This window comes from Cololabis saira, chromosome 19 (assembly GCF_033807715.1).
Source record: "Cololabis saira isolate AMF1-May2022 chromosome 19, fColSai1.1, whole genome shotgun sequence".
Taxonomy (NCBI): Eukaryota; Metazoa; Chordata; class Actinopteri; order Beloniformes; family Belonidae; genus Cololabis; species Cololabis saira.
The window spans coordinates 5,778,750-5,791,249 of record NC_084605.1 but is presented as its reverse complement, the minus strand read 5'-3'; the positions used below and the strand labels follow the sequence as shown (position 1 = coordinate 5,791,249).

At 48.4% G+C, this 12,500-nt stretch overlaps 1 protein-coding gene across 2 annotated transcripts in view; it reads right to left on the bottom strand.

The window, feature by feature from the left end:
* Positions 1-2,738: 2,738 nt before the first annotated feature.
* Positions 2,739-12,500, bottom strand: part of ankfn1 (ankyrin repeat and fibronectin type III domain containing 1) — an 86,111-nt gene continuing 76,349 nt past the window's right edge. For both annotated transcript variants that reach the window (XM_061708002.1, XM_061708003.1), the window contains 6 exons: positions 11,547-11,718; positions 6,284-6,452; positions 5,367-5,533; positions 4,263-4,485; positions 4,001-4,184; positions 2,739-3,296 (listed from right to left, as the gene is read on the bottom strand). In XM_061708002.1, coding sequence (XP_061563986.1) covers positions 2,831-3,296; positions 4,001-4,184; positions 4,263-4,485; positions 5,367-5,533; positions 6,284-6,452; positions 11,547-11,718 — 1,381 coding nt within the window. In that variant the 3' untranslated portion in view covers positions 2,739-2,830. The remainder of the gene's footprint in view (positions 3,297-4,000; positions 4,185-4,262; positions 4,486-5,366; positions 5,534-6,283; positions 6,453-11,546; positions 11,719-12,500) is intronic.

Sequence of the window (12,500 nt, the reverse complement as noted above, 5' to 3'; positions counted from 1 at the left end):
TGGTGACGTTTCTGTTGCATAATGTGCGTTCTGAAGCCTAAATCTCCGTTTTCCTCTGTTTAGACGCAAACGTGAAAACTGAGTTTTTGAAAATCTCCACTTTGGCCGGAGTTTTCAGAAATTATTGTTTTTGGTGACTTTGAGCTCCGTTTTCGTGTAAACGAACGGCCAAAACGCATGAAAACGCCTCCGTTTTTGCGCCGTGTAAACGGGGTCTTAGTGGCACGGTGGCTCGACACCTCTCATTCATCCTGATGCGCAGCACAAACAGACTGCAGGAAGCTGCTGCGCATGCTCAGCAGGCTCATTCATATGCAAATACAGTCATGAACTACTTTGCATTGCCCATTTATGGTAAAAAGTGGGCGTGTAGAGGGCGGGATATGAGGCGATTCACCTGCGCAACCTTCCAGCTGGACTGTGATTTATAAAGCGAACATTGCGTGCAAGTGTGCGTGCACACGATTTTATAAATCCGGATTTTCTTTTGCGCCCGCCATTTTCGGGTTTTGGGTTTACGTGCACTTTTAGTATGAATCCTACGCACTCTTTTATAAATGAGGCCCCTGGACAGATATGAGGTCCAGGAAAGGAACGAGGATCAGTACCCGTACAAGGTCCAGAACTCGAATGAGGTCCGGGACTTACTGAGGATCTGGAAACGGCCCTGGTCCGACTGAGGAGCGGCGGGTTTTCAGACTGGAACCGAAGCAGAACCCGATGGAACCACAGGGAGAACTTTATCACAGGAACCACGAACAAGAACCTCATGCTGAAGACAAATATACACACAAGTCAGGGAACCGCCGGGGAACCAGGAACTGCTGTCCGCCGAACCCTCGTCTTCCGGGTCCTCCGGTCCATCTTTAGGAGTCGCACCAAAGTTTCTGATGTGTCGTTGCATTCATTGTTTTCTGGGTAACAGTCGACGCCATGGCTTCCGTGGGGGGGGCGTCCGGTCCGTACGGGGCCAGGATCCAGTCTGCATAGGGTTGGGGTCCGGGTCTTTTCAGGGCTCCAGGGTACCAGGGGCCTGTGGCGGTCTGGGGTCTACAGACGGTTTGGGTCTGGTCTAAACAGGGTCTGGGTCTATAGAGGTAGATTTGTTTTTCCTTATTATTCAATCAAAATAAAGATTTCTTCAATCAAAAAATATATTTTCAATAAAAAAAAATTCACTTCAATAAAAAAAATGTTTTTCAATCAAAGAAAAAAAGTGTTTGAATGCAAAAAAATAATGCATTTGAACACTTTTTTTCATTTTTCTTTGATTGGAAATGTTCTCTTTGATAGAAGTGACGTTTTTTTTTGTTTGAAGCAACTTTTTTGATTGAAGTAGTGTTGTTATGTGTTTGGGCCATATTATGGGTAGGACATTTGTGTCTTTATCATTTAATCAAAAAAGAAGTTGCTTCAAAAAGAAAAAAATATTTTCAATAAAAAAAAACTTTTTCAATCAAAGAAAAAATAAATAAATTTGAGACCCAAAAAATTGCATTTGAACACTTTTTTTTGGATTGAAAATATTTTTTTTCGATTTGAAGTGATTTTTTTTTTTATTGAAGTGAAAAAGGTTTAAGACTTTTTTTTTTTGATTGAATCATTTTGACACAAACATCCCGCAGTGGGCGGAGCTTCCCCATTGGTCAGACATGTTTGAGTGACAAGTGTCTCAAATATTTTTTTGCATTCAAACACTTTTTTTCTTTGATTGAAATACATTTTTAAAAGTAAAACATTTTTTAATTGAAAATATATTTTTTTTATTGAAGCAATCTTTTTTTTGATTGAATAATTAAGAAACAAATCTACCTCCATATGGGTCCGAAAACCAGGTCCGGCAGCAGTCTGGTTCATTTTCTGTTGCTATGGGGATGAAACAGGAAGTGAATACGCCCTCCGTGACCACGGCCCCTGTCCCCCCTGGCCCCATAGACATATATACGTATCCTCCCATGGAGCTGCTGCGATACGTCAACGTTGCCGCCATATTGGATGTTCAAGACTGCGCTGGAAACTAATACAAGTAAATGGACTTATTTTCATTAAGCGCCTTTCTACAAAGAAATGTACGTTTTACGTCTCATTTATTCATTCACACACGCACTAATATACTGGGGAAACAGTTAGGCACCAAATATAATATATTTAATTTGCTCAGATGGCAAAAATAAGAACTTTATTGATCCCACATAGGAGTAATTCATGTTATATCAGCTATAGAGGACAAGGTAGTGCTAAAAAACAATATATATCCCCCTCACAAAAATAAGAAAAATAGAGAAACATATTTTCTCATCAACAAAGCAAATTTAAAAAAAATTCAAATAATAAAATAACATATTTGAACCATTTTCAGACAATAAAATAACATTTGAACCATTTTCAGACAATAAAAGAAAAAAAAGAAAAAATCTGAAAAATGGTTCAAATGTTATTTTGTTACTTGAAAAATTGTTTATGTAAAATATGCTTTGTTGATGAGAAAATATGTTTCTCTATTTTTCTTATTTTTGTGATTTTTCAAATTTTTTTGTGAGCAGATATAACATGAATTACTCCTATGTGGGATCAATAAAGTTCTTATTTTTACTTGTATTAGTTTACAGCGCAGTCTTGAACATCCAATATGGTGGCGACGTTGACGTACGGCTCAGCGCTCGATGGGGCGTCTACGTATAAATGTCTATGCCTGGCCCCGCCCCCTGCCCCCAGGCCCCGCCCCCGCTACAGCGTGCTGCTGAGGATCTCCGACAGCTGGGAGTTGCTCTGGTCGTCTGAGTCCACCTCTGGCCCCTCCCCCTCCCCGCCAGGCTCCGCCCCCATCGCGTTAGTCTCCGCCCCCCCCTCGGGGCCCCGGGACGGCGCCTTGAGGGGCTCCGCGAAGATCCTGCGTACATGTGGGTGCGGCCTGTGGTGGCGGCCCAGGCTGCTCTCCAGCACGCAGGAGGCGTGGCTGATGTAGGTGGTGCTGTCGGGCGGGGGGGGGGTCCGCGGGGGTGTAGACGCCCTCCGACAGGGACCCGGGGAGACTCTCCTTCACGCGGCCCCTGATCCAGCGGGGGGGGCTGCCGAAGTACTGCCCCCCGCCGTGTTTCCGCTTGGAGACGGGGTTGGTGGAGCCCCTCGGGGGGGCGGGGCCCCGCGGGGGGGCGGCGGCCTCCCGGGACAGGGACAGGCCCTCCAGGGTCTTGGTGGCGTCGTACAGGGGGAGGGACGGGGACGGGGGGAGGGTCCAGGACAGGGAGGGGGAGGGGTCTGAGGACGACGAGGGGGCGGAGCCGCAGACGCTGTACCTGGGAGGGAGACGGGAGTAATCAGATTACAGTGGGGAGGGGGGGGGGCATCAAAATCATCACCCCTGTAAAACTGCCATCCCCCCTTTCCATCCCTTATGTCATTTCATCAATGAATGTGGTTTTACTGCTATTTCAACATTTAGAGTCATCACCAGAAAAATAACACCAGAAAAATAACTTATTTGACAATTTTCACCTGTTTCAAGTAAATTTTCACTTGAAATAAGTAGGAAAATTTGCCATTGGGGCAAATTTTTCTACTTATTTCAAGTGAAAATCTACTTGAAACAGGTGAAAATTGTTGTTTTTTCCAGTGATGAGTCTTGTTTTACGGTAAGTGTAATGAGATTTTTTTACTAAAATTAGACAATTTAACTAGAAATAAGACAAATATTCTTGTTAAGATTGTGAGTTTTTGCAGTGATCCATTTTACTTATCCTGTGAAGGACAGAGTTATATTGATAAGTTCAGAAAAGTGTTTTTTATTGTTGTGTTTTGATGTATTTGATGTAAGCCCAGTGGATATTTAAAGCTTACAGAAGGCTGCATTTAACTGCTGCTATGTCATTCCTGCAGTATTTCTGCAGGTGTTTTGGTCACTGCTATTATTTGTAATATATTATATTATTTGTAATCAGCACAAATTATCTGTCCCCATATGATAAAATCCACCATCCCCTCTGATTCGAGTACTGCTTACCTGAGCTCGTGGGTCTGCAGGACGTCGGGGGCGCTGCCCCCCAGCGGGTGCAAGGCCTGCTGGGAAAGGTCCGGCGAGTACAGCAGGTCCAGGTCTCGGGGGCTCAGGGCGTCGCTGGAGTCGTAGTCGCTGTCGGTGGGCAGGAACACCTCCGACGAGCCGTCCTCGTCCGAGCCCAGGGCGTCTGCCGGGGAGGGTGGGGCGGGGTTAGCCACAAACCGACCTGTGTTACCGTGACAACGACGCTTGGCACTGCACTCACCGCCCAGCGGCTTCCTGCGTCGCAGCTCCGGCGACGGGGAGGGCGTGGCCAGGTAGTCGGCAGCGGAGGAGGTGGAGTCCGTCTTCTGCTGGGCGGAGCTGGCGTCCAGGGCGCCGGTGTCCACCAGGCAGGTGATGGGGACGCCGCCGCGCGGCTGCTTGTAGCGGGCGAACTGCAGCGCGTCCGTGATCCAGCGGAGGTCCCGCCGCGTCTCGTCCAGCTGCTGGAGGTGAGAGCAGTGCAACGTCACCGGGGCTCCATGTAACCCCTCCCTGTGTAACCACTCCCCCGTGTAACCCCTCCCCGTGTAACCCTGTGAGGTTAATCAACCCTTTGAATTAAGTTGTCATTATGAAACTATCAGACTCAAGTCAGCTTTGGAGAACTGACTGTTTCCACATGCTATCACATGCAGATCACAGGCCACTTCCTGAAGTTTTGTCAGGGGGGTCGACTGACAGCTGCCTCATTGTCTTTAACGGTTAGCTAAGGGTTAGTTGGACCATCTGATGACACAAGACCCCATGAAGGTTGGCCTGGTGACTTCCGGTTTGTAAACGGCCCAGTGTCTTAGACGCATCTGTGCAAAACCTCACAGAGTTCTCGTTTGTCCAGAAGGGACCCCATTTGACCCCTTTGACCTTTTGTGTTTTTTAAAGCTTAAGTTTCACATGTCACATGTGTGGCTTCTTAAACCTCGATGTGTGACCATCTGTTTTCGTCCATTGTCCATCATCTATACACTGACAGTCCGTATATGGTCATTTCCTGTTTCCAGTTTTCTCAATAAAAAGCGTCATGCTGCAAGAGGATTTTGGGAGAAGACCTGACGAGTTCTCAGAGGAGGGCCGTGTTGCTGCAAGCTCCTCAGACTTCTCCCCAAAGCTTCTGCAGAAGGCCTAAAAATCATTTCACAGTCTCTGTGTCTTTCCTAAGTTATGAATTTATGTTATAATGATTTAGGAACCTAACAACCCCTCCCCGTGTAACCCCTCCCCAAGTAACCCCTCTCCCGTGTAACCCCTCCCCCATGTAACCCCTCCCCATGTAACCCCGCCCCCAGCAGCCCGGGGAACCGGGTCTCTGCTGGACTGGTCCCCTCACCTGGATGTAGTCCAGCACCAGCTGATGTCTCTGCCGGGCCGTGGTCACCTCGCTGTCCGTGATGGCCTCGCGCAAGGCCTGCTGGGTAATGAGGGCGTCCAGGTCCAGGACGGACGACAGACGGCAGTAGAGACTGATGAACTTCTCCTTGTAGGTGCAGAAGAGAACTGAAGGAGAAAAGAACCGGTCAGAACCACAACAGAACCAGTCAGAACTGGTCAGAACGGGTCAGAACTGATCAGAAAGGTCAGAACTGATCAGAACTGGTCAGAACTGGTCAGTATTGGTGAGAACTGATCAGAACCAGCCAGAACCAGTCAGAACGGGTCAGAACCGTGCGGAACTGGTCAGTATTGGTGAGAACTGATCAGAACCACAACAGAACCGATCAGAACTGATCAGGAATGGTCAGAACCAGTCAGAACTGGTCAGAACCAGTCAGAACTGGTCAGAACCAGTCAGAACCGGTCAGAACCGGTCAGAACTGGTCAGAACCAGTCAGAACCGGTCAGAACCGGTCAGGACTGGTCAGAACTGGTCAGAACTGATCAGAACCGGTCAGAACTGGTCAGGACTGGTCAGAACCAGTCAGAACCAGTCAGAACCAGTCAGAACCGGTCAGGACTGGTCAGGACTGGTCAGAACTGGTCAGTATTGGTGAGAACTGATCAGAACCAGCCAGAACCAGTCAGAACGGGTCAGAACCGTGCGGAACTGGTCAGTATTGGTGAGAACTGATCAGAACCACAACAGAACGGGTCAGAACCAGTCAGAACCAGTCAGAACCAGTCAGGACTGGTCAGGACTGGTCAGAACGGGTCAGAACCGGTCAGAACCGGTCAGAACTGGTCAGAACTGGTCAGAACTGGTCAGAACCGGTCAGAACGGGTCAGAACAGGTCAGAACCGTGCGGTTACCGAGCTCGAACATCTGCAGTGGCAGGTGCAGGAAGCCCGACATGGGCGTGTAGGGGTTGCTGGTTCCGGGGGCGGAGCAGACGTCGTCGGCCGGCGGCAGCAGCAGCAGGAAGGAGACGCCGTGACCCAGTTCCACCACCTCCTGGCTGTAGAGACGGAAGTGACGGGCCTGCAGCAGAACCAGCCCACACCGTTAGAACCGGGCCTTTAAAGCTGCTTCACACCCATCTTGAAATACAGTTTCTTCTAATCCATTTATTTATACCTTCTAATGCCACAACCTTCATTCGTTTGAGAACTTTTGTCTTAAAGTGCTATTTCTTCATTTATTTTATTTATTTATTTATTTTTTTATCCCGGTTTTTTTTATTTATTATGAAGTTATTTCTTCATTTATTTAAGGGTGCTTTTATCTTATAAAGCACTATTTTATTTTTAGGGTCTTTTATTTGTAAAGGTGCATTTTATTTTTAGAAGCTTTCAGTTTGAAAAGTCCCATTTATTGTCTAATCCCATATATACACATATATAGAACTGAGTCACATTTATTTAAATAGTTAAGGTACTTATTCATTTTGTAAGCTGTATTTATCCATTGCGGGATGCTTTTATTTTGTAGAGTTAAAGAGCCTATTGCAGGTTGGAGACCCCTGTGAATCAATGTGTAGGAAAATAATGTAGGAACTGAATTTTCATTGAAATACGCATAAATATATTGTAGCACGGTGAGTGCCACGGGACCCGACCGACAGGATGGAGAGACACGGAGCTTTGTGAAGAACCCTTTTATTTCGTTAAATCAACAGAGACACCAACACACGTGCTCCTGCACCTTCTCCCACAGCATCAGGCTCAGTCTGACTCCTCAGTCCCCCTTATCAAGGCTGGCAGGGTGATGAGGTTGACGGGCCACACCTGTGCCCCGTCAGCCTGAGTGGCTGCAGCTCCTCCACTCTGCCACATATATACTACAGTGACCTCCAGAGTTGTTTTTGTATTTGTTTTTGAGTATTTTACTTCCGCATCTGAAAAAGCTGAACCGGAAGTGACGTAGCGGGAGGGAGTGCGGTGAATTTCAACAATAGGAAAAATAATGGATCTTAATGTTAGTTGTGACACTGAAGAGGTTGTGAATGTGTATTCACACCAATATGAAATAATTAAATATTTTTAAAAGGCTGATTTATGTGTCCGCGTTACACCAACGCAGACCCTACGGCGTAGGTTACACAGCGATGCACCGAACGCGGCGTGCGCCGCGTAACCTACGCCGTAGGCTACGCCGTCAATTTTACGCGGAACCATAAATCAGCCTTTATTCACTGCAGCACTCCTGCTCCGTGCTCCTGAAAGAAACTCCTAAAATAACTCCTAAAAGATGGGTGAATACTTGTAATCTGTCTACGTTTGTACTTTCTAAACAGAAAACAAGCTTATTATCTTCTCTTTTTTCTGATTAAATGCATCTGAAATAGCCGGGTATTTTTAAAACCGAATATTTCCCCCCCTTCGTTTATAAAATAATTTGTATCCACATCTACATCGTTGTTAAAAAAAGAAAACCTTCCACACATAATCGAAGATCTGCGTTTTCGACCACATTCATAAGCATTCCAAACCTGTAGATCATCTGTTCTTCCCCCCGTGTCCCACCACGGAGCTGCCGCGTTAAATCGATGCAGCCCTACGCCGTAGGGTACAGCGTAGGGCTGCGCGTCGCCGCGTACCCTACGGCGTAGGCTCTGCGTCGGTGTAACGGTGTCAAGAGCAGAGACCATTTATTTAATAAATAGTTTGGAGAACAGATGGTGGATCATCTGTAGTTCTGGGTCGCACGTTAGACGTCAGAATCAGAGCAGATTTGTTGTTGTTTTGGAGCATAATGTGACGTTCGAAAACGCAAAACTCTGGTTGTCTCTGTCTACAAGCATCTACATAAACAGAGTTTTCAAAAATCTTCACTTTGCCCGGAGGTTTTTTAAACATTCGTTTATTTGTGTTTTCATGTGGATGACAGGTCCAAACGTAGGAAAATATCTCCGGTTTAGCAGATACCCGGCTACGTGTGGACGGGGTCTGCGCAGTCAGATGGGGCAGCTGTGGAGACTAGAGTACTAGTACTATAGTACTTTAGTGGAGATGTCTCCCTCCCGCTGCGTCATATGACGCGGTGTTCGAAAAAAAAAAGCGTTTTTAGGAGCTTTGCTAAAATCAGCCACTTTTTCCTCTGAATACGTGCCCTTATGTCTTGTAAAACATATTAAATCCTACATTAACATCTCACATAGTCATTTTCACACAAAGTCAGGTATAATTTTTGAAAAAACCCTAACCTGCAATATGCTCTTTAAGCTTTTCTGCTTCAGGATGTTTATATTTGGAAAAGAAACATTTTGGAAAAGAAATATTTATCTTTTTCATTTTCTTCCTTTATTTCCTTGTGTGCTTAATCAATTTAAAACCAAATTAAAGGGGCGTGGCTAACAGACGGACACTGTAGATGTTACAGGTAGGGGTACCTGGTGCAGAGGGGGGGTACCTGGTGCAGAGGGGGGGTACCTGGTGCAGAGGGGGGGTACCTGGTGCAGAGGGAGGGTACCTGGTGCAGAGGGAGGGTACCTGGTGCAGAGGGGGGGTACCTGGTGCAGAGGGGGGGTACCTGGTGCAGAGGGGGGGTACCTGGTGCAGAGGGGGGGTACCTGGTGCAGAGGGAGGGTACCTGGTGCGTAGGGGGGATACCTGGGGCAGGGGGGGGGTACCTGGTGCAGAGGGAGGGTACCTGGTGCAGAGGGGGGGTACCTGGTGCAGAGGGAGGGTACCTGGTGCAGAGGGAGGGTACCTGGTGCAGAGGGGGGGTACCTGGTGCGTAGGGGGGGTACCTGGGGCAGGGGGGGGGTACCTGGTGCAGAGGGAGGGTACCTGGTGCAGAGGGAGGGTACCTGGTGCAGAGGGGGGGTACCTGGTGCGTAGGGGGGGTACCTGGTGCAGAGGGAGGGTACCTGGTGCAGAGGGAGGGTACCTGGTGCAGAGGGAGGGTACCTGGTGCAGAGGGGGGGTACCTGGTGCGTAGGGGGGATACCTGGGGCAGGGGGGGGGTACCTGGTGCAGAGGGGGGTACCTGGGGCAGGGGGGGGGTACCTGGGGAAGAGGGGGTACCTGGTGCATAGGGGGGGTACCTGGTGCATAGGGGGGGTACCTGGTGCAGAGGGGGGGTACCTGGGGCAGAGGGGGGGTACCTGGTGCAGAGGGAGGGTACCTGGTGCAGAGGGGGGGTACCTGGTGCAGAGGGAGGGTACCTGGTGCAGAGGGAGGGTACCTGGTGCAGAGGGAGGGTACCTGGTGCAGAGGGGGGTAACTGGGGCATAGGGGGGGTACCTGGTGCAGAGGGAGGGTACCTGGTGCAGAGGGGGGGTACCTGGTGCGTAGGGGGGGTACCTGGTGCAGAGGGGGGGTACCTGGTGCGTAGGGGGGGTACCTGGTGCAGAGGGGGGGTACCTGGTGCGTAGGGGGGGTACCTGGTGCAGAGGGGGGGTACCTGGCTACGTGTGGACGGGGTCTGCGCAGTCAGATGGGGCAGCTGTGGAGACTAGAGTACTAGTACTATAGTACTTTAGTGGAGATGTCTCCCTCCCGCTGCGTCATATGACGCGGTGTTCGAAAAAAAAAAGCGTTTTTAGGAGCTTTGCTAAAATCAGCCACTTTTTCCTCTGAATACGTGCCCTTATGTCTTGTAAAACATATTAAATCCTACATTAACATCTCACATAGTCATTTTCACACAAAGTCAGGTATAATTTTTGAAAAAACCCTAACCTGCAATATGCTCTTTAAGCTTTTCTGCTTCAGGATGTTTATATTTGGAAAAGAAACATTTTGGAAAAGAAATATTTATCTTTTTCATTTTCTTCCTTTATTTCCTTGTGTGCTTAATCAATTTAAAACCAAATTAAAGGGGCGTGGCTAACAGACGGACACTGTAGATGTTACAGGTAGGGGTACCTGGTGCAGAGGGGGGGTACCTGGTGCAGAGGGGGGGTACCTGGTGCAGAGGGGGGGTACCTGGTGCAGAGGGAGGGTACCTGGTGCAGAGGGAGGGTACCTGGTGCAGAGGGGGGGTACCTGGTGCAGAGGGGGGGTACCTGGTGCAGAGGGGGGGTACCTGGTGCAGAGGGGGGGTACCTGGTGCAGAGGGAGGGTACCTGGTGCGTAGGGGGGATACCTGGGGCAGGGGGGGGGTACCTGGTGCAGAGGGAGGGTACCTGGTGCAGAGGGGGGGTACCTGGTGCAGAGGGAGGGTACCTGGTGCAGAGGGAGGGTACCTGGTGCAGAGGGGGGGTACCTGGTGCGTAGGGGGGGTACCTGGGGCAGGGGGGGGGTACCTGGTGCAGAGGGAGGGTACCTGGTGCAGAGGGAGGGTACCTGGTGCAGAGGGGGGGTACCTGGTGCGTAGGGGGGGTACCTGGTGCAGAGGGAGGGTACCTGGTGCAGAGGGAGGGTACCTGGTGCAGAGGGAGGGTACCTGGTGCAGAGGGGGGGTACCTGGTGCGTAGGGGGGATACCTGGGGCAGGGGGGGGGTACCTGGTGCAGAGGGGGGGTACCTGGTGCGTAGGGGGGGTACCTGGTGCAGAGGGGGGGTACCTGGTGCGTAGGGGGGGTACCTGGTGCAGAGGGGGGGTACCTGGTGCGTAGGGGGGGTACCTGGTGCAGAGGGGGGGTACCTGGCTACGTGTGGACGGGGTCTGCGCAGTCAGATGGGGCAGCTGTGGAGACTAGAGTACTAGTACTATAGTACTTTAGTGGAGATGTCTCCCTCCCGCTGCGTCATATGACGCGGTGTTCGAAAAAAAAAAGCGTTTTTAGGAGCTTTGCTAAAATCAGCCACTTTTTCCTCTGAATACGTGCCCTTATGTCTTGTAAAACATATTAAATCCTACATTAACATCTCACATAGTCATTTTCACACAAAGTCAGGTATAATTTTTGAAAAAACCCTAACCTGCAATATGCTCTTTAAGCTTTTCTGCTTCAGGATGTTTATATTTGGAAAAGAAACATTTTGGAAAAGAAATATTTATCTTTTTCATTTTCTTCCTTTATTTCCTTGTGTGCTTAATCAATTTAAAACCAAATTAAAGGGGCGTGGCTAACAGACGGACACTGTAGATGTTACAGGTAGGGGTACCTGGTGCAGAGGGGGGGTACCTGGTGCAGAGGGGGGGTACCTGGTGCAGAGGGGGGGTACCTGGTGCGTAGGGGGGGTACCTGGTGCAGAGGTAGGTTCAGCAGCTGCAGCAGAGCCTTTATCGCCGTCTGCAGCTCGTAGTAGAGTAGAGGGGCGTGGCTTTCCCGCCGGGGCTCCGCCTCCTCGCCGTCCTCCTCGCTGAGGTGTTGATCACCTGCAGCCGCCAGCGCCTGGATCCAGTCCCACTCCTCCCTGGACACAGATGCATCATGGGTAACCAGACCTGAGTGGCTGCTGCTAGGCAACTGAACATAGACATACATACGTAGACGTCGCATCGAGTGGTCTTGCTGCTGCTGCTGATACGTCAACGATGCCGCCATATTGGATGTTCAAGACTGTAAACTAATACAAGTAGATGGACTTATTTTCATAAAGCGCCTTTCTACAAATAAATGTACGTTTTACGTCTCATTTATTCATTCACACACGCACTAATATACTTGGGAAACAGTTAGGCACCAAATATAATATATTTAATTTTCTGAGATGGCAAAAATAAGAATTATATTGATCCCACATAGGAGTAATTCATGTTATATCAGCTATAGAGAACAAGGTAGTGCCGAAAAACAATATATATCCCCGCTCAGAAAAATAGAGAAACACATTTTTTCATCAACAAAACAAATTTAAATTTTTTCAAATAACAAAATAACATATTTGAACCATTTTTCAGACAATAAAATAACAGAAAAAATCTGAAAAATTGTTCAAATATGTTATTTTGTTACTTGAAAATGTTTAAATATGTTTATGTAAAATATGCTTTGTTGGTGAGAAAATATATTTTTCTTATTTTTGTGAAGGGGGATAGGATATATATTGTTTTCGGCACTACCTTGTTCTCTATAGCTGATACAACAGGAATTACTCCTATGTGGGATCAATAAAGTTCTTATTTTTGCCATCTGAGAAAATTAAATATATTATATTTGGTGCCTAACTGTTTCCCAAGTATATTAGTCCGTGTG